Source organism: Setaria viridis, chromosome 2 (assembly GCF_005286985.2).
Source record: "Setaria viridis chromosome 2, Setaria_viridis_v4.0, whole genome shotgun sequence".
In the NCBI taxonomy this organism is placed as follows: domain Eukaryota; kingdom Viridiplantae; phylum Streptophyta; class Magnoliopsida; order Poales; family Poaceae; genus Setaria; species Setaria viridis.
The window spans coordinates 39283073-39304705 of NC_048264.2; the positions used below are offsets into that span (position 1 = coordinate 39283073).

At 41.5% G+C, this 21633-nt stretch overlaps 4 protein-coding genes and 1 pseudogene across 4 annotated transcripts; 2 read left to right on the forward strand and 3 right to left on the reverse strand.

Moving 5' to 3' along the window:
* Positions 1-215: 215 nt before the first annotated feature.
* On the reverse strand, positions 216-3304 carry LOC117842795 (uncharacterized). Its single transcript, XM_034723308.2, has 5 exons — positions 2843-3304; positions 1695-1752; positions 1495-1612; positions 1257-1374; positions 216-607 (listed from the first exon to the last, which is right to left on the reverse strand). The coding sequence occupies exons 1-5, from the start codon at positions 3236-3238 to the stop codon at positions 572-574; spliced, it is 726 nt and encodes a 241-aa protein (XP_034579199.1). The 5' UTR covers positions 3239-3304; the 3' UTR covers positions 216-571.
* A 134-nt stretch (positions 3305-3438) lies between these two features.
* On the forward strand, positions 3439-6133 carry LOC117843289 (vacuolar protein sorting-associated protein 24 homolog 1-like; annotated as a pseudogene).
* A 1982-nt stretch (positions 6134-8115) lies between these two features.
* On the reverse strand, positions 8116-10665 carry LOC117844384 (uncharacterized). The gene is made up of 4 exons (XM_034725099.2): positions 9641-10665; positions 9376-9558; positions 8929-9267; positions 8116-8402 (listed from the first exon to the last, which is right to left on the reverse strand). The coding sequence occupies exons 1-4, from the start codon at positions 10637-10639 to the stop codon at positions 8376-8378; spliced, it is 1548 nt and encodes a 515-aa protein (XP_034580990.1). The 5' UTR covers positions 10640-10665; the 3' UTR covers positions 8116-8375.
* A 2417-nt stretch (positions 10666-13082) lies between these two features.
* On the forward strand, positions 13083-18732 carry LOC117843760 (uncharacterized). Its single transcript, XM_034724457.2, has 11 exons — positions 13083-13242; positions 13891-14001; positions 14237-14355; positions 15032-15078; positions 15154-15254; positions 15321-15408; positions 16376-16484; positions 16830-16986; positions 17691-17762; positions 17962-18075; positions 18167-18732. The coding sequence occupies exons 1-11, from the start codon at positions 13135-13137 to the stop codon at positions 18257-18259; spliced, it is 1119 nt and encodes a 372-aa protein (XP_034580348.1). The 5' UTR covers positions 13083-13134; the 3' UTR covers positions 18260-18732.
* A 196-nt stretch (positions 18733-18928) lies between these two features.
* Positions 18929-21633, reverse strand: LOC117843758 (rop guanine nucleotide exchange factor 3). The gene is made up of 7 exons (XM_034724453.2): positions 21176-21633; positions 20984-21100; positions 20733-20887; positions 20557-20631; positions 20199-20474; positions 19766-20101; positions 18929-19351 (listed from the first exon to the last, which is right to left on the reverse strand). Exons 1-7 carry the CDS (start codon positions 21438-21440, stop codon positions 19184-19186), a joined length of 1392 nt encoding a protein of 463 aa, XP_034580344.1. The 5' UTR covers positions 21441-21633; the 3' UTR covers positions 18929-19183.

The window sequence follows — 21633 nt, forward strand, 5'->3', positions numbered from 1 at the left end:
GTGATTTTGGGCATCATGTTTTACTAAAGCAGATATTAAAATCTTCCTGGTGCTATTTCAAGAAAAATGATGCATCTTATTCAAGAAATTGTAGTGATAGTTACTCAAGCGTTGAGAATACCTGGAACAGGAATGCATTATACAAACACATTGCCTTTACTGATTTTTGGGAACAACACACAAATACCTGGAATCCTGTAACAAGTAAGACAAACTGCCCAAAAACGCCTCTATATTACTATATACAACTTCTTAAGGCCATGCCAGCAAAGGTACAGCAGTTGCAGTTTATATGCCATACAGATGCCCAAACATATAAACCGATGCACCAGACAGTAGACACCATTTACATATTACTCTACTATCAGTACAAGCGACTTATGTTGCAGTATCCATTTGCTTGCATCAGCTCAAGTTTAGTGTACTATAATAATGCAAGGGAAATTAGTCTTATGTTTAGCTCAACTTTTGCTTGTAATAATGCCTTTGGTGTGCCGTTTTAGTCTTCAGTTTAGCAGTATGGAAGAGGTTGTATCTGAACCAAAACTCGTGTCACTTTTTCTTCCATGTCTCATCCCGGACGGTTATTTCCAATGCCTAGAAGATCCTGGGGAAGACATTTACAGCAAGAATGATTAAACCTTCACATATCGTTTGATTTCATATAATAAAACACAAACTGTGCATTTTGAATTTTGAACTAGAATATGATGGGCATGGTTCAAACCTACTTCCAAGGATTTTTCCAACCACAGAAATCATGTTGTTTTACATGTAAATTGGAAAAACTAGTACTCTAGAGTCTAGAGAAAATACAGTGAAACAATGTAACACATGCACATGCACACACTCGAAATATAACCAGTAAAAGTTCATGCTAATCCATCATGTCAATAGACAATGTTGGAGATTACATTCACATACAGTGTTCATTTCTGCAAGATTCCTGTGACCTTGGGTAATAATGATTTTACTAAAGATCTATAGGGAAAACATTACCAGCTCCTACAAAATGGGGCATTATCTCATAATGCTGTTTTGGTTGTAAACACACCTCATGCCCAACACAATACTTATCCATGATATAAGATTGATCACTCTACAAGATACAGTGACATTCTTTCTTGGACGATTGGAAACAGACCATCTGCTCACCCCCTTTCTACTTTTTTTAAATTCTAGCATCAATAGTTGTGAAATAGAATCACAACATGTAAATGACACAGAAGGTGGAGAAGTTCTGAAGCCTTCCATACCTGGCAAGCCTTGTTCTTAGCTCTAGTTTCAGCTGTACTAGGAATATCATGGTTTGGTTTGTTAAACCTTTTCTCTCGCCGATCACATGAGCCCCAACCATCTGAGAACCTGCCACCACTTTAAATACAAAAAAGAAGAAGAAAAGTTAATAGTGCTTAATAAATAACATACTAAAAGAAGCAGAAAGGGCAGGCAAGCTTTACAGAAAATAATTCTTGATTTCATTAAGTGACATACAGCATTGACGCTCGAACAAGAAATTCAGCACGCTTGACATTGCGGTCTTCATCAAACTCGATGGAGCGATCCTTGATTTCAAACGAGATATTGAAGAAGCAAGATATTTTTCTCCACCCTGAAAAGCTAGACAAGTAAGCACCACGATGGTTTCATCAACAAATCACAACTCATAGTAACAGTAGCGTAAAGTTAAGGACCTGATTTCTTGATGTATGAATTCCCACTGATAGAAGTATAGTCGCTTTTCTCCAAAATCTGTAACCAAACAGGGAAATCATGAATATAAGGTGAAGCAGCTATACTAATATTCGTTGTCATAAATCTAGGTGAAGCAGCTATACTAGGTTGTGTTCTTGAGAAGACAATTTCCCAGTACAGAAACATGACCAGAATACTTGCATTACGCAAGTATAATTGTATGCCATTTGTCTATCCACCCATTGATGCCATCTTTTGTTTTCCAATTTGACAGCGCATTGATCTGATTAACAGATTTCTCTTACTAAAACTAGTTCATATAATAGCATAATTTCTAAGATCAGAATGGTATGCTGGAATTTTCAAAAGCAGGAAAGACGCTGGATCCCAGGCTGTCCACATGTAGTCATACCGAGGCAATGAACATTAGTATCCATCAAGGAACAATTCTACAGCAGGTTGATAATCAAGTTTCTTGCTCCGTTTCCACAAGTAGCCTTACCGACACAATGAACATGGCAAATCTTAAAAGACAAAATAATGCAAAATCGGGTGCAGAAATCACATATGCAGTGCATAAATTGTTACTGAACAAAGTTACCTTGTCGGAGTACATAAGTTTGACATATGGTTTTTCCTAACGAGCGAATAAAATTTAGGCTAGACCATCCACACAATCACACAGATATTAACTGTATTTAACACATTATAAAACAGCTAAGTAACTACAAAACTAAGGGGGTCACTCCATTTAGTGGTAGGCTGGTAGCCAATTGAGTCTACTGGATATGTTTCGATATTGTAAGATGCTGAAACAACTCTAGCTTGTCTATTAGCTTGCTGATTGTTCGTGATCCTCAATAAACACACTGCTCATTTGCATCCAAACTCCAATGCAATGGCAGTTATGCAAATTACAATTCCAGGTAAGAGGCTCCCATCTCGGTAATTATGCAATTACAGTTTAGTATTTATAAAAAATGGGTCTGATGAAGCTTTCTCGGTAACTAAATCTCAAAATTAGTCTCTATAGCTTGCAAATTGCAAGTAAACGAGGAGCAGTAGTGTGATTTGACGTGTTAATGTAACGATGGACCGATCACGCAGGCACGGCAGATATAGAGGGGGAGGGAGGAGGAGATCGCACCGAGAGGGCTACTTCCTGGTACTTTCTGAAGTTGGCCACGGAGAGGCAGGGCAGCAAGCACCCGTCGGCAGGGATGGGCCCCCGAATTCCCCAGGGCTCAGGGATCGGGCTATCGACGACTACGAGCCGGCTCCTGGCGGCCGCCGCGGCGTCGGGTGTACCGCAGGGCGAGGCGTGAGCCTGGGGCGGGGGTAGAGGCAGGGGCACCGGCGCGGGCGGCGGCGGCGTGGCGTAGGAGGCGGAGGCGAGCCGCGGAGACTTGAACGGGCGGGCGGGCTGCAGCACCTCGCCGCGGTGTTCCTCGTCGCCGGAGGCGCAGCGGACGCGGGAGGCCCGGGCGGCGGCGGAGTCGACGGCGGCCCAGAGTGCGGCGGAGTCGAGGTCGCCGTCGTCCATGTCGTGCTGGTTCTGCTGAGCCGTTGCCGTGGAGGAATGGAATTGGTTGGGGTTGGGGATTTTGAATTCGGAAGAGGAATGGTTGGAATTGGAACTAATGATCGATCGCTTGGCTGGGCCTATCTTTGAGCCCAGCCCACGTAACCCATCGTAATGCAACAAGTAGCCCATGATATGTCATAATCCTTAATCCATACATACTCCGTACTTGAACTCGAACAGGTTGATCAAAATACCGAAATTTCTCAGTTGGATTGGTGTCCGAAGAGAAAGCGTTTGTGCTAGCGTACCGACGGAAGGACGACCGACGAGGGATTAAGCACGGCCGGCGAAGGGTTTTAGAGCGGCCGGCGGGGAATCAGTTCGCAGATGGAGATGCTCAAGGGCCTGCTGCAGCTGCGCGAGTGGCAGGGGCCGCCTCCGCAACGAGCGCCTCGGCCTCGACCGCCGCGTCCAAGGTCCTCCGATCCCCGCCTCCCTCTCCTGGCCCCTTTCCTTTTCCGTGTATGTATCCCCCCTTCAATCTCGTGCGTGAGCTCGGTCGGGGTCGGATCTGCGGTTGGGAGTTGATGATCGATCGGGGGTTCAGTTCACTCTCGCCTCGCGCGGTCCGTGGAGTTTTTTCGATTGATCGGCATCGTATTGTTCTGAGAACCGCTTGCGCTTGTGTTTCCGCAGAGGCGCCGAGGGAGGAGAAGAAGGTGGAGAAGGCCATCAGGGAGGCTGCCAAACGCAACGACATGGCCTCTGTCAAGGTGCGCTGAGTCTCATCTTATTCTTGTTCAAGCAAACACTGCACTGGGACCGATGCTTGGTGAACCTTTTATTAGATTAAACTGATCGGTAAATGCCAAATGTTCAAGTTCCTCGCTTCCACTCCTCAGTTCTCATGGGAAGTTGGGAACCCGTGCTTTCTGGTGCCCTGCATTTATATTGATTCTATATGCATTATAAGGATTTGAATTCTGATTGATCCCAATGTTGATTTCTTACCAGTAAGTGCAAATGATCTTGTATACCCTACTTTTACAATTGGCTTCCTATTTGTTTGCATGTGCCAGACTCTAGCTAAGGAATTGGTGAGATCAAGACGTGCTCTGAGCCGCCTTTATGAAAACAAGGCTCACATAAGTTCAGTATTCATGCGGCTTGGAGAAATTATTGGTACGAGTTATTGTTTTTTTATGAGCTCCTGGAAGGATAAGTACCTGAAAGTACCAAGTAATTTCTCTAGACAATATCCAATTGCAGGAATTTCCCAGTCATCAACAGTTACTTAAGTTGTTAGGAAATATGACTGCTCTTCATCCACTAATACATGAATGCCACTGGATTATTTAACCTGTTTCTTGAATCTAGTTTGCATCATCAATATTTTTCGCTTTTGCTCGAGGGTTTACTTTTATAAACTTGAGTCTACTGTGAGAAGCTTCTGAATGGAATGAGCGAACAGCTACAATACATGGTCTGTCTTAAGAATCATGTGTTTACTTCACCATAGAAACTTCTGCAATACCATTTGATTATGAGTGCATAATTCCAATCAGTTTTGGTGTTTTAAGTGAGTGCATGATTGTTGGATTATATGGACTTTTTATTGCTAGAGTTAAACTTGTTGTAAATTTTTAAACTTCAATCCATCAGCCAATCAAATACCGTGGCACTTCATATCTTTATCAGTATTCAAATCTTCATTTGGGTGGATCAAAATATTTGTGTAGTTTATCAGAATACTTCTAAGTGTATTGATTCTTAAGAGTCTTTCATCTGTTATTGAAGCTTGACATATCTGAACTCCAAAGTAATTTTCTCTTACATTTTGTATGAACTCAAAATTATGTTACTGTGAACTACAGGAACTAAAAGAACTAACGAGTGTTTGTCAAAGAGTGCTGAAGTTATGAACATTGTTAACGATCTAATGAAAGCTCCGGAACTGGCTGTTACAATGCAGCAATTCGGCAAAGAAATGCTGAAGGTAATGTATGTAGTGATATTAGCTGTTCTTAAACGTCTGCAGCCAGCACTTTTATTTGCATCTTTAGTTCAAAGTCTGTGAATCCTGCATTGAGGAAATCTTTATGTTCATGAGACAGTTGCCAGATTGATCTTTAGACCTTGGAACTTCTATCTAACCATTCTTAGTTTGGTCCATTTAGGTGGAGGTAATGGAAGAGATGGTTAATGAAATAGTTGATTCAGCTTTAGATTCCGAGGATCCAGAAGATGAAATTGAAGAGGAGGTTGACAAGGTTCTTGCGGCACTAGGAGCGGAAATTGCCTCACGGCTTCTAGCCGCACAGAGGATAAAGCAAGCTTCAATGAGCAGGGTTCCAGGACAACAGGTAGCCAGGTAGGTGCTTTGCCCTATATTTGTTTGCATGTTCAGATTGTGTATAAACCATAACAGTGGACAAAGGTTAGCAATGGCTAACAAGAAGCTATTTTCTTGGGTTTTCTGAATCTACTTACTGAACGCCATGGTAAAAAAACTGATCCATATGTTTATAATAAAGTTCAATCATCTTATACACCCAAAATGTACAGCCTAACTAGCTTGAATAGTGATCACTGTGAATTTCATTACTTTATTTGTAAGTAAATCGTTTATACATTTTGCAGCAACAAACTATCGATGAGGGTATCAATGGTGGCCAGGAAGATATAGAAGAGAAGAGAGCAAGGTTTGCTAAAGTGAGGACATGAACGATGACCATGTGACCTTCTAACCCAACTCAAGGAATTCAATTCTTGAGATGTGTAACATAGCCTTGTACGATTGTATGTCAGATTATGACAAGTAGTAACTAGTAAGAGCTCATCGATGCTTGATGTGTGGATCCAGCAGCTATTATAAAGAAGTTATGTGGCATCCACATATCTGATTATGGAAAATTGTTTGCCACCAACACTGGAAGGTGGTTATTGCATGGGCGTCCATTAGAAACCAAACTCATGGATGCTTGTCTTCTCCATGGCCAACAGGAAAAAATCATAATGTCAGAACCATCACATCCAACCAATCACATAAGAGCAGAAATGCCAAGAGTTTTCAACCCACGATATACCAAATCCATATCTACACTATCGTCAGATAAAATTTCAGAGATTATACTATATTTGTCAAACAAGTTCCTCTGCGATGTAGGAGTAGCAGTTGCACTTCTTTCAGCTGATATTAAACCTGCCCTTGGCAGTGTGACGCCAGTGAATACCTTATAGAGTTTAGCACGTTGATGCTTGTTGCTAGTTAAACTCCATCAATTACCTGAAGTACCCCTCCAACTCAAATTGTAGGTCATTTTGACATTTATAGATTTATAGTTTTTATTATGCATCTAGGCATTGTGTATATCTACTCCCTCCGTTTCAAATTATAGACCGTTTTGGCTTTTCTAGATTCATAGTATTTACTATGTATCTAGACATAAACATATATCTAGGTGCATAGCTAAAAGTTATGCATCTAGAAAAACCAAAACGACCTATAAATTGGAACGGAGGGAGTAGATGAATAGCAAAAGTTATGAACATATAAATGCCAAAACGACCTATAATTTGGGATGGAGGGATAGCCTAGACAAATCATAACACCAGAAAATATAGTACTGTCAAATAACAACCAAAGACGGAAGTGTCACATGAAAGGAAGCAAATCAGAAAAGGAAATCTCTGCTCTATTTCTCCATGCTCACCAGCTCAACTTCCATTAGGAACTTCAGAGATAAAAGTACACAAAATTGGCTATAGTAGAACATGATAATCATAAAACAACTATGTGGAATTAGATTCAACTTTGCATGATGAGTTTAAGTTTTGCAAATAGGAAGACTTGTTGAGACCTTACTGATGATGAAGAAGATCCACTTAATTTTCTCATATTTGAATTGGAGACAATAATATTACACCGATGCATATACGAATATATTATTTAATGCTGGACCTGTACAGTTGGTTATAGATCTGTTCTCAATTTTAAAGTTATCTAAATTCAAAATTAACTTGAAACACATTCATTTCTCAAGAAGACAAGTTTGTGAAAACTGAAAGGGAGCTGGTAAGTAGCATCGCGGTGTTGTCAAGCATCGGGGGCAAATTCATAATTAGTGATTAATTGTAAGAAATTCAATATTTAGATGGATGTCCAGCACGACATAGCGCATGATAGTAAAAAAATCATTTGCTACCATCACCGAAGGATTAATAATTTAATATGCATCCCTTACAATTTGCAAGCATACATAGCTAGGTTTCAACACCAGCGTATTGCAATTGCAAGGAGGCAGCCAAGTGACGATGCATCAAGCCCCATGGCCCTGAGCTCTATGTCTTCCCCTGCGCACAGACACACAAAGTCCTAGCGTTGCCGTTGGTGTGGTCATGTTCTTCTAGGTGAGGTTCTGACTTGAACGGGTGCCGATCCGCACGTGGACTCCTAAATCCTAGTAACACCATCGAAAGTATGAATGGGAGGTTGTGCACTCTCGAGTGCATTGAAACCAACATACCACCTGGTAGACATATAATAAGAATCATCGACTTTCTTGGTCTGGGCATGGACGTCGAACCCCATAACTCTATCCTAAAAAAATGTGGTTCATCTTGACCAACGGCAACATGAATGAATACTCTTCGCTGCTGATTTCTGCAGCTTTGCCACATCATTGGCAGCAAGGCGTTTTGAGTGGACCCACAACTACGCAAACGCTTCGATCAACTTCGGTGACCACAAATGCTCTTTCATGTTGGGTTTGGCTATTGGAAACTGAGCTCACAGGTGCACCTCTTCTTCATTGATAGCAAGAAGAATCTATAACCTCGAAATCATCACATCCAAACAATCACAAGATCATCAAGAGCATGCAAATACATGGAGTTTTAAACCCATCACATATTGAATCCAAGCATAAACATTGTCAAATGATTTTTTTAAACCTCAAAACAACAGAAAAAACTCCAAGGGTACCATACAGCCAAAGGCATTAATATTACACCATTTTTTTCATTACACAAGTTCTATCAAATGCCAGGAAACGGGTGGTGTTGTGGGGGTGGGAGGGACCACCCATTATGGATTTCTTCCAGAAGAGATGGATGTTGACACTGAAGCAGCGGCAGAATCTTTGCTAGATAATCTCTAGTCATCATCATCACTCGAAGTATCCTGCACATATCATAAAAATTAAATTTCCAAATACATCATATTTTTTTAGATGGCCAAAGCTGAAAATATGGATGTTTAAGAAAAATATCACATTTTTTGCAAGAGAGAAATGACACAGCTGGGTCGGCCTCCCTGGTCCTTGACTAGTTGAAAACATAAAAGTAGCATACTAATAAAATTAGCGAAGATGCCCATGGAAACTACTGATTACTCAATTAATAAGCGAACAATATAATAGGATTTAGTAAGCTGGTCATCAATTCAAACAAGAAAAGAAGATACTGCTTTTACAGTAGAGAAGGATTGGAAAAAAGCATGCATGGTCCATTCATTGTACTAGAATGCATAATTTAGCTATTACTCAATGCAACCATCAACATACTGTGAAATCATCATAAACAACACTCACAGAGCTAATAACTTAATTTAATAGCATTTCAGGGGAAAACAGCCCAACAGTTAGTGATAAATCACCAAGTTTAGTTATGGCTATATAAATATGATAAAGTATAGCATGTCTTGTTACCTCTAGGATTTCCGAATCCGAATCATTCATGCTAGACTCTTGGACATGATAATAGTTAAAGATATTAAATTTCACTGAAGGATGAGCTATTAAAATGCTGGGGATTTCCTTGAATGCACTGCATTCTAATGAGAATTTTTGATAGAACTTCAAGGTCACTCCTTCAAGCATTGTCGCCCTTCTGGTTATCACTTTCAACAAATCAACTTCATGATCATCTCCACTGAATCCCTCCACTTCTACTTCTTTAAGATTGATCAAGGTGATACTTTGACTTCTCCAATTCCTAGGCTGGTCACAAGGGCAACTTGCAGGGCATGTTCCTCTGCGTTTTCTCTCCTAAAACAAAATGAAGTATGGTAATGATGTTTCACAACATCATCGAATCTCAAGCATATAACTAGAACCACTGCATCTGTTATGAATATATCAATAAGTAACAAATACCTGACGTCGATTTAACACGATCTTAAGCCTTTGTATAGAGGTACAAAACCGAAGTACTTCCAACACCACCGCTCCATAAACATGCCGTCCTGTTGTAATATCCAGCTCCAAAATAGAAATTCTTCTTACTGGAATTCGAGATATATCACATCCAAAGCTGCGGAAGACATTTCTAGCATAACGCTGCAACAATTTAAAAGTACACCGTAAGAGATATGCTTAGTTATAACATGCAGTTGGGAACTGAGCAGCAGAACACACGTACACTTCTCCCCATCTTCAGCAAGAGGATGTTGTCATGGGGACGTTGCTGCAGCTGCAAACATGAGCTTTCCCCATTGCTTGCTAGATGCGTGCGCCCATGAGGCTCTACTGTCTTCAATTTCAGGGACCACAGGCGCCATAATGCACCAAACGAAGATAGACACCACCACTGCCATGATAGATCATCCAGCAATGGTGCCGAGAAGGACAAGCTGAACTCATCTTCAGTTCCTTCATTAGAAGCAAACCTCAACTTCTTAAGCTTAGGGGTCACAATGTCGATAACCCGAAGATTCGAAAGGGTATACACATCTAGCTCCTCTAGTGAGTTCGAGTGGACCTTTATCGAGTCAAGCGGCCCACAGGAAATCTTAAGCTTGCGCAGCTTAGGGCAGTAGGGAAGCAAACCACCGAGGTCAATGTTGCAGAAAATGAGGTATAGGGTCTCAAGCTTTGTGAAATCTCCTGTTGGGAGGAGTGTGGTCTCCAATGGAGGAAAAGATAGCTTTATCGAGGTGGCGCGATCAAAGACGGGCAGTTCAATGGGAACTGAAGTATCTGCGTGTTCGTCCATAAAGAACACGGCATGAAGGTTGGCTGGTTTAACAGGTGCAGCGGCACGGAGAATTGAGGAGACGCGGGCTGCTGAGAGTTTGTGGTGGATCTGGAGGTAGATGTTCAGGGATCCCGCAGGGCCGACAACCTGATGGAGCGCTGCAATAAGTGGGTCGGGTGCGATGTTGTGGAAGTCAAGCTTAGGGAGGCGTCTCCAGAGGCCTTTCCAGTTGCTAGATAGCAGGCTCATGCTGGCAGCAGCTCGGGCGCAATCTAGGTGAGAGACAATCTTTAGGCGTAAGTCATCAGGCAAGGCACTGATGTGGTCTGCTCCTTCAGTGCGGCGCCGTGTTCGGGGGCTCCGACGGAGAAGCCCTGCACGGCAGCAAGGAGATATCAACTGGTTGTCTCGACACTCCCGGCACGCACCACCATCCGGATTCATCTCGCATATACAACCCCAAGTCTCCCGGCTGCCGAGCCGGAGACACGGTAGGGTGGTGACGGCGGTGGCAACCTACAGATCAAATGTTAGAATGAAGAATTTGCCAAATTGTATCTATACTTACAAATTTGATTTTCTTACCTGCCCGATTTGTGGTGAGATCCACGGCTTGTTCCCTAACTTTAGTGTGGTTTCGACAAGATCTGCATACGGGGAAGTGAGGTGCAACGGATTTGTGGTGGTTGGCAGCCTACGGTGCGGGGACCACAGATCCGATTTTGCACTCTGACTTGTGACGCGATTTGGATGCTTCAACGAGATTTGAGTTGGGATGGTGGGAGAGGCGGTGGTAACCTACCGGGTCAAATGTTAGAATGAAGAATTTGCTATAATTGTATTCATACGTACAAATCTGATTTTGTTACCTGCCCGATTTGCGATAAGATCCGCAGCCGGTTTGTTCTCTAACTTTGATGTGGCTCCGACGAGATCTGCATCTGGAGATGAGGTGCAACAGTTTTGTGGTGTTCGGCGACTGGCAAGGGAAGTATCACCAGATCTGATTTTGCACTCTCACTTGTGATGCGATTTATGCTTAGGGAACCTTCTCTAACTTCAACGGTGCTTCAACAAGATTTAAGTTTGGAGTTGGTGGTGGAGGCGGGCATATGTGCGGTGGTAGGCTACAGCTGACGGCGCCGCCATAGTGTCGCCAGATCTGGTCAGGGGACCTGCGGAGACGAGGAAAGAGGGTAGGTGAGGGACGAAAGTCCGGGATGATATAGATATTTATGTCATTAAGAAATAAATTATAGACAAAAAGAGAAACAGCTTTCCATGTGTCTGTGGGCCGAAAAGAATAAATCAAGAACGGGATATTGCGATTTATATCATTGGACTAAAAAAAATAGTCTGATAACCAAGGCTACTATTATTGGGCCCCAAACGATATGATAACCAAGCCTAAATATTGACCAGGCCCAAAACCGGCCCCATTTTGCTTGTAGTACAGTACTAAATATACTCCTGAAATTAGGAGCATCTACTCTTGTTCTTTCTGATTCCCGGCATTGCTTAGGTTTCCGTATCAATTCGTTAACTTGCGTTATTTAAGGCATAAATGATATGGTGACTAAATGTTTATTTTTTCCTTTATTGTTTGACCATCAAAAGTTTCTGGACCATGCTACCATAAGTTACTTTAAATTGTAAGTAATGTTAATTCAAATATATATATATATATATATATATATATATATATATATATATATGAGCCAACACCATTAGACAGATTTAAGACAAAGTCTACGCATGATTTTCATATATCTAAAAAAAGTTCTAAACGGAAGTTTGACTATATAGGCACACATAATCTAAAGGTAGCAAGTTATGCCCAAAGAAATAAAGCATCAATTAAGGACTTTTATTTTGTTTTCCGCGGGATTTTTTCATTCACATATATTGGACACAGTCATGGATATCATTTGTTATGAAAAAGGAGCAAATAAATTAATGAACAGCTTATTGGCAAAAAAGAACTACCCATTTCAAACTTCATAGCCATGCCAAACTTTGTCTCTTTTTCGCCAATTATAGTCCTTTTTCGCGCTTGTTTGTTATTTGGGAAAATATCATAAGAAAACCACACCACACTTGCAGTCTTGATACACTCTATCCCCAGTCCACCAGCATCAAACTTTAACTTGATAGTCTGTTTCCAGAATCAAATTGGGAAAGCAAGGGTCTCAATCCTTAACACACGTTGAGCGTATCCCTAGCAAGGGCATGGGCAGGGCCTCAGTCCTCATCATATACCAGGAAGGAGAGGGAAGAGTATGCATTAGAGTTTCATGAAAATTAATAATTACATGGAAAAAATGTTTTTTTGACAAATAATGATACGCTGCATTTGCATAGTTCAGCCACATCGAAACATGACTTTGAAAATGTGGTTTCACAAATGGTCCATGCCTGATGTGTTGGGTTGGACGTGGTTGGATCTCAGGTATTGGATTGGTCAACAGCAATGAGATGGCGCGGGTGTGACCGTGTGAGAAGGGGATGGCGCTGCCTGAAAAACGCTGGTGCCAAAGTGCCATGACTAGTGTGACAAATGTTGCATTTCATAGAAGGATATACGCCTTCCAAATGTTATAAATTTTCATGCAATCCTTTATTTGTTTCTTGGTGAGACCTTACTAGATAGGCAAGTACACAGCTATTTTTTTAGGCATTCTTGCACTTCTGAATGTCGTTTTCATGACCTCCTTCGAAACTTCTGAATGTCTTGCACTTCTCCTTTGAAACTCATGGATAACACCAGGGACTCCCCGGTTGGGCTTTATGGGCCGCAGGGACTCCGTTTGGGTCAGCAGCTCTCGTCTTTGTTGGGCCCGGATGGGCCGGGCTGCCTTCCCCACTCCGAGAAAAGAAAGAGGAGCTCGTCCGTCGTGTCCACCAACGGGGACTGACTTGGGCTGCCGCCGGTTGCGGCGATGGAGTGCGCGGCGAAGGGGCTGGCCGCGGAGCCGTGCGCCGGCGACCTCGCCGACCGGCGGTGCGGTAGCTGCGGAGCTGTCGCCTACTGCTCCCGCGCCCACCAGGTAGCTCATACCCTTCACTCTGCTCTCCCGTTTGAGATTCTAGCGAGGGTTTTGGGGACCGGAAGGAAGCTGGAATGGGACGGCTTGGCCGCTAGGGTCCCAACGATGGTGGCAAACATGTCGTTGGAAACCGAAACCGAATAGGACGATCTCTGGAGCGGGGGTTGCTCCTGGATTCATGGAATTCCGGGGAGCCTATTACCTTTGAGGCTTAAAATTTTGCAGAACATTGTTGGAACTGAATGGATTCTGTTCAGTGTAACTAACTATGCGTCATGTAATGTTTTAGTCCACAACAAAACACTGGACGAGTACCTCTTGATTCCTCGATGCTCAGAGGCACCATTGTGATGAACTTAGTTTAACATTCAAAGCAGGTTGGATAGGTGGTTTTTTTAGTTCACTTAGCATTCTACAGTGAGTCACTGAAGTTTCATGGAGGGTAGGGTGTTGGTCACTTTGCATTTTATGAAGGGTCTGTAGGCTATTCATAAGGCACATAGCAACCCCCAAGCTCCACATAAAAGTCCCCATGATGTGGACTCCATCCACCAGTGACTGGGTCCAGAAAAGTCTAGTGCTTGAGGGAGAAATTTGAACTATGTTATTGGTCTTTCTTACTTGTATATACTATTTAAATCCTTTCAGACCATACATTGGAAAGTTCACAAAGAAGAATGTGAAAGGTTTGCAGAACAAATGAGGCGCATTGATCTTCTGAGCCAGTTTCCATTCACATTCTTGGAACATCCTGCTCTGGTACTTCTGTACCCCATTGTTTTCCTCAACTAAGATCTTTTCTCAAGAATTACTATTTTAGCTCCCCAGAAATGACATGGTGCCACTTTACCCGCATGAACTATCTATTTTTTTCTATTTATTATTGTAAGCTAATATATATAGCATGAATCAGTTATTTGATACAGAGTACAGAACTTATGCATTCTATGCTTAATGATTGTCTAGTTATCTTACAAGTTGTTCCTTTCTTTAGAACCATGAATTCCCAAGTACAAGGTGCTTCTTTTTTCAATCAATCGAACTTCACCAGAAAGGGCTCTGGAAACCAGAATGTATATGTGGCACAGATGTTGCTTCTGCGAAGGACTTAAGGTTTACTTTTTTTTTCTGAAATCCTATTACAAAAATCAACTTGAGGCACTTGACAACTTTAGTTTTCCTTTTTTTCCATTTTATTTTTCTTTTCGAGGAGAAGCATTTTGACAATTAGTCGATGTCAATTTATGAGCTTCCATGTTTCGGGAAGTAATCTAATTAACTTTGCACATCACCATGAGTAATTTAAAGAGAATGTGGTATATCGGAGAAGGAACTCCTGTGATCTATGTACCTGTTTTGAGTTGCAATGCTGCTGTGGAGCTTTTCCTCCTTATTTGATTGGAAGTTCTCTATCTTAAATTCAATTTCACACACACAAAACTGTTTTTTATGTGATCAAACCTGAACCAGAAACATGTTAAATGGTCATCTTGCTTTGCACCAGAAACACAAGGCACATGCTTGTTTTACCTCATTTTTTTTTCTTAATCATTTTGTCAGTTTTGTCTTTATATGGATCAATCTGAATAATCTTGATTTGTGGCTGCACGCTGCTCTCTTCTTCGCTTCACTAGGACCTGTGGTCTTAGAAATTTGATCTTGTGTATGTTAATATCTCAATGTCTTATTGTTCATGAAACAAACTATCACATTGCTTTTTGTTTATATTTTCTCTTATTTTAGTCTCAGCAACTATTGCAATTTCTGATGCTTTTCTGCTATTACACAGCTTAGCGGCTGAATGGAACTTGCAAAGCTCCCTCTGCCCATGTACAGGTGCATCTCTAGCTGTACTGTTGTGGCTAGCAGTATGTTTATCTCATTGTACTATCCCATTTTTGTAAATACCAGAGCCTGAAAATCCGGTGCCTGCGGTCCTGGCAAGCTGGGAAGACTATTATCAGTGGAGATCCCTTCCCCTGCATTCACCTGTTGCAGTTTTACTTCATTGGGTATGTTTACTGCAACATGTTATGGACATTGCTTTCAACTCTATATCCTGAGGTTCAATTTTGCAGCCACTTACTCTATATCATTGCCTTCAACTCTCTCGCCTCCAAACCTCCAGATATGACGGCCAGGACACCCTGTGCATTCACTATTTAGGTAACGTCGTTTCATCTTTTATGTTAGAGTACTCCTGTGCATGTGCGAAAGCATCAGTAGATGGCTCTTCTCCTTTTCTTGTTGAATGCTAATAATATTACAAAAAAAGTAAAACTCTCAAACTGACATGGAGGATGATAAGGTAGAAGCATTAGTACCTAAGGAAATCGTATGATGGTATCTCAAGCTGTAGCCTGTTTCTTGAGAACTTTTAAGATGTTTACACTATGCTAGGACTGGTTACAGATGATTACTTTTTCTTGCAGATTTTTTAAGTAGCCAACTCATCATTTTACTGCATTTGTTGAGAGAACTGTGAGAAAAGTCAAACTTCATTCGTATTGAATTTCACTGGAAAAGCAAGCCCTCTGTTGAATGAAATATGTGCCTTCTTCGCTGCATATTTTGGTTGGTACATGGTTGTTATTGGTGGCCACTATGCTGGCCATTAACTAGTAAGCAGTCTGGTATCAATTCAAGACATGAGCATGCCTGAATGCACTTTTTTACTGGTTGGTGGAGTTGAACTTCCTTAGACTGTTTTTTCACTTTTTCTTGAGTGTTACTATGCATATGACAGCAGACATTTGTAACTCTGGAAGCTGTTCAGTGAGACAAATTTTGCTGTTATCCTCTCTTTTGTAAAAGAAAAGGGACTTAATTTAGGTTGTTATGTGTTTATGTTGTCTTAGAAACATGGGACATACATTGGTGGTGAAGATTGCATTTTTATCGCTCAGGAATGAGGATGAACTGTATGCACTTATGACTTAACAATACATCATGTGTTAGTCAGTAGTCGCACCATCATTGACCAGTTTTACTTCATACCATCTCAGGTGATGGTCAAATTTATCCAGTGAAACTTTCTTCTGATTACTTTGATTCATAGCTCATTCATTATGATAGCAGCTACTGATTTTTGCTGTCTTTATGACATGTCCACGTGCAACTTAACTGACTAAAGGGCCTGAGAAGGAGCTACTACAGCTTGCAGCATTTGGGGAACTACGTGCATTATTTCCAGGTGTCCAGATTCACATTGAACTTGTGGGACCAGAAGTTCCAGAATCTAGGTAAGCAACACAAGCAGGTTTCATTTTGGCGCTAAGTTATAGGATAAACTTAATAGCCAGTTTGGTGTTTCCTGGTGTTTGTCTGGCATCCATAGTTTGGTGTTTTGCCTGACAATTTGATGTCATTAGCTTTATCAACTTTATCAATATCTATATATTTTATATCTATGAAGTAAAATATAAAAAGTGTTGTAGTAGTATTTTTTCTATCATCTTTTTATTTGTTTATTGTGTTCTTTATTAAAAAGATCTACATTTTAAGTTAGCTACTATATGCTCAATAAATATGATTGATTGAGTTCATGTTCTTTTTCCTGATTCTGGTATGATGATACCTATTGACAGGGATGGTGAGGTTGTAAACATTTCCAGATATGCATGTTGTTCTGATGAGAGCTGCTGTTGTAAATCTTCTATTGGTTCTGAAGACTTGAGTGGCACTGCAGTGAGACTCAAACTGTGGAAAGGGTTCTATCATGAGAGATGCGGTGATATAATGAAGGTTCTCTCTACAATTACTCCTATCACAAAAAAATGAGTTCCCCATCATATTATAGTCAAGCATGTCCTTGATTGAGTAAATCTAGTAGCGTTGCTACACTGGACAAACTTTAACATGCAGCATCTGTATTGACTGGTGGTATACATAGTTTTAGATTCAAGCTAGTTCTAGAAGTACTAAATTCTTCTGTGATGGATGCACCGGAAGGAGGGGATCAGGATCGATTTGATCCGGTCTCTTGATACCATTACCATGTAAAGAGGTAGAGAATGGGGAACCACCACACACCTGATGGGGGGGGGGGTTGACCTTTCATATATATATATATATATATATATATATATCTGCTTATGTTATAGCTTGAATTTCTTGCTCATTTTCTTTGTATGTTCAACTCTCCAATAATCACTGGAATATGTAGAGCTCATTTGCTAATTGCTAGCAGCTGTATTTCTGCTGTAAAAACCAATATTTTTTTTAAAAAAAAGTTGAGATTTTAGTTACAAAGAGATGTTCGTGAAAGTTATAAGTTAATGCCCCCAAGAGGAAGAAAGAAAAGAGCACCACCTACCCATGAGCCTGCCACCACTGCCTGATTAAAAACGATTTGCTCACCAGATAGTTCAGTTGGGCAGCTACTGCTTGAAGTATGTTTTCCCTTCATGCAGAAATGACTACCTGCTAATACTTTTTTCTCTTGGCAGGACTCAAACCCTCATCTCATTGTTGCCCCAAATGCTGGTGTGGCCGCATATCCCAGTTGGATGCCAACTATTGTAAGTATCTTGTTCTTAATTAACAGCATCAGGTCATATTTTATGAAATCATGTGATGTCAATTATTATTGTTACATTGACATTATATTGAAAATTCATTATTCAGCTTACCAGATAGTATCATGTATTGTTTTGCCTTAGCCTGCAATAGACTTTACTTACTGATGCTCGTTATCATTTGTATTTCTTTTCACTGAAGGAAATAATAAGGCAGACGGGGATTCCTGCAATTTTTACGGACTTCTGTGAAGAAGCTGCACACCTAGCGTCCTGCTGCATAAGCTCCATGACTGGTCAACCCCTCAAAATTCCAGTATGTGTTATGCTTTGTTGGCTTTGTTCCTTTCCGATTGTAGCTATTGAGCAATCAAATAAAACCTCTCAATCTATCATCTCTTTTCCAGATCCAGGTAAATCCTTTCAGGCAGCCAGTTGCAGCAGACAACAGTGCACTATACCTACCATGTTATTCAAATTGCTTTGTTTTTGGGATGTAAAATTGCCACTGTCACCAGGAAATATTCAGAGATTAATTTGTTGAGAAATGGCAATGTAACTTTCCAGACTTTCCAGAGAAGACAAGGGTGCCATGAATAAAATATAATAAATTTACATTGATGAAATTACCCCAAATTGTGCCAGTATATAAGAGAGAGAAAAACTTCTTGTATTGGGGAGTGAAGCCTTCAAAGCAGGTTGACAAGGACACCACAATGATTAAACGATGGGAGGTTTTCTTTTCTGAGAGATGATGGAATGGGTATTTCAATTTTGGTTTATGTGGGTACTTGGTTTTCGAGAAGACAGGGTGCACAAATGATGAGGAACATTGGAAGGGCTAGGAATCACATGTGTACCAGCCCATACAAGGAGGAAATCTACTCTATTTGAACCTCCCTGAAAATGTATTAGATGCTGCAATTGTAAGATATTCACATCAACTGATTCTTGAAAAATAGCTGTTGCATAATTGGAAGGTGTCACATATATGTTTTCTTATGGTAGAGCTGCATAGCTACATAATTTTGTTGCTAGCATCAATCTGGTGCATATAGGTCGTAAGAACTGGCTACAATTCATAAAGACGACCAGTGTTCTGTGTCCATGTCAGGATCATTTCTTGGTGTTCTTTACTCTAACTCTTCCAGGGCATGGCATTCACGAGGGAAGTAAAATGATTATTGTGTAGATTATGAAGAATATGTTCCAACAGCAACAGAATGGAACTCCCAAGTTTTTGGTTGCAACTCTTTCTCTCATCCATTATGATCTACATACATAGGTAATGAAGCTGTCGTACATTATTATATCTACCACACCACCCTATCACAACAATAAAACTGCACGCCACTCCAGGAAGGCAAACCACAAAAATTCTATGCAACATAATATATATGTATTTGTATATTAGTTTGCCATGCTCAGCGTTGTGGAGAAAGCTGGGTGAACACCTGCTTCTGCATCCTGATCTTGTGCCCTTTTTTCGCATTTTCATCGGCAATTAGGATATCATCTATCCATGAGACTATATTATGAGCCAAACTTTCCAGCACCCTTGAGTAGCTCTCGAGAATCGCCTGCCCAATGTCCTGCAAGCAGGTAAATTGAAGATCCAAGAACGTTACTTGAAATGCATTATGGTTCTTGAATGCAAAATCTGTTTATTTTGGTTCTGGGGCACTTGTAGTTACCGAAACAGTTAGTACATGTAGTTCTTTTTGCATAAGAATCAATTAGTATACTTGTTAGTATACTTGTATATTCCGTAGTGAATGAGCTTTTCTGGTACGAGGAAAATGTAGATGAACATGGATAGATCTTGAATTTGCATGCTTCTTATATACTCCCTCTGTCCCAAATTACTATTCGTTTTGGCTTTTCTAGATTTATAGCTTTTGCTATGCATCTAGATATATGGTATGTCTAGATACGTAGTAAAAGTCATGTACCTAGAAAAGCCAAAACGAATAATAATTTGGGACGGAGGGAGTATTAACCATTACCTTGTTATACTGAATCCTGCTTGTATCCAGGGTAGTCTGTGACAGGCCTGGGAACCTCTGCTTCAAGCAAAGGAGCAGGCTCCTGGCCCTACTTGCAAGGACCAGATTCTTGTCTCCATCAGCATTCAGCTCGGTAACGTTCTCCCATTTGGACACCACGTGTGTCGTGCTTGCTTTTCTTCGCCACACATACATAGCGGCTTCAACGCGGTCTGCAATCTCAAGCGCCTCATGTTCTGAGCTCAAATTGAGGAAGTTGAGGAGGTGCTCTGGAGAGAACTGATCCCCTGAAGACATATACCGGTAGATGGCATCACCTACACCCACCCTCCCACTCTGTGGAGTAACATAACATCTATCAAAATTGGAGCTCTTGACAGAATGAGACTGTTTGGACTTTGTTTGGGAGGATCAGATTATGCAACTGACATACCTTTGGAAGAGTCTCCAAGTATGACAGTGGAACTTGCATTTCAGATAGGATACCGCTGTTGATCTCCATGGCCATCTTGTGGATCTGGCTTGCTTGGTCTCTCTTTTGCTGCAGTTCACGGTGCATGTGATCAGACAGTCCAGAGTCTGGAACACATGGCTCAGGTAACCACCATTTGTCCTCACTGCGCTGGAATGACTTCTTGCTTTCATTGAAGGATTGGTTCCTCTGATCTGCATACCAGAACTCTGGCTTGTCAAAGCTGTCCAATATACCCTGTAAAAGGAAATTTTGTCATACATTTTGCTTCTAAAATTGATTGTTTGGAGCTTTCAGAATCATGTGAATCGAGACTAACAAGGAGCATGGTTTCTAGCTTCTCAAGTGCAGGAAGGTTCATCAGGATGTCTGATCTTGGTGAGGTCGCCATCACCTGTTGGAATCAGAAACATGAATCTCAGCAAGATATGCCATGAGAATGGAGATGAAGCTTATCAAGAATGTTTGAGATGATTGATGATCTGATGGCACTACATCGTGTGTGCTTCCGTCAGGCATGGACTGTACAGTCGGTGAGAATTCCACAATATATTCGCAAATGGAGAGGAGGCAGTCCATCTCCCTGTTCCACATCGATCTCTTCTCAGGTGGCAGTGGCTCTAATCTGTGGCAGGTCCCGAACACAGTTGCTGCAGCCAAGAACAACCAACGAAGTTAGCACACTGTATTCTGCATCAAAGTGAGTTTAAAGGATGAATCCACCTGGAATTTTTATAGATAGATACCATAGAGATTTGTGATGGCATTGGTGATGGCTACAGCAGTGCAGACACCTTTGCCGCTCCCTGACATGTCCTCCCCAAGCAGCAACTTGGTATACTTCTCCTTCATCAGCTCCATCTCTGAACAGAAGTCATCAAGCTCTATAAGAAAATACCTCAAGGACACATCAGGAAAACAGGCTACACTCCATTTACCTTCATCCTCCATTGACTTCTCATCGACAACTTGTTGCAGTTTCTTCATGCTCATCTTGCTCATTGACGGTGAGAGGCGCGATGGTGCTGCCCCCTTGTATGATGCTGTCCGGCTCATGCTCTGGCTGTGTCCCCGTGGTGACGCCGCATGTCGCTCCTGCTCATCGCCGCTGTCGGAGAACGAGGCGACGCGAAACAGGGGACGCGAGTAGTTGCGATCGTAGCTATGGCTGTGGAAGCCCGGGAACCCTGAACCATCGCTCATTGCTGTTCTTGTTCAGACAACCTGCAGGAGAGATGAGTTGCACAAGAATGGCGATGAAGCGCCAAGAGCAGAAGGCCTTGTATGTTGACCTCTTGGTGATTTGGATGAGGGTTGTTACATTACAACTATGGAGCTAGTCTGGCGTGCCAAGACAGGTCGTTTCAAAGATGTTAATTGTATGGCATGTGAGCCA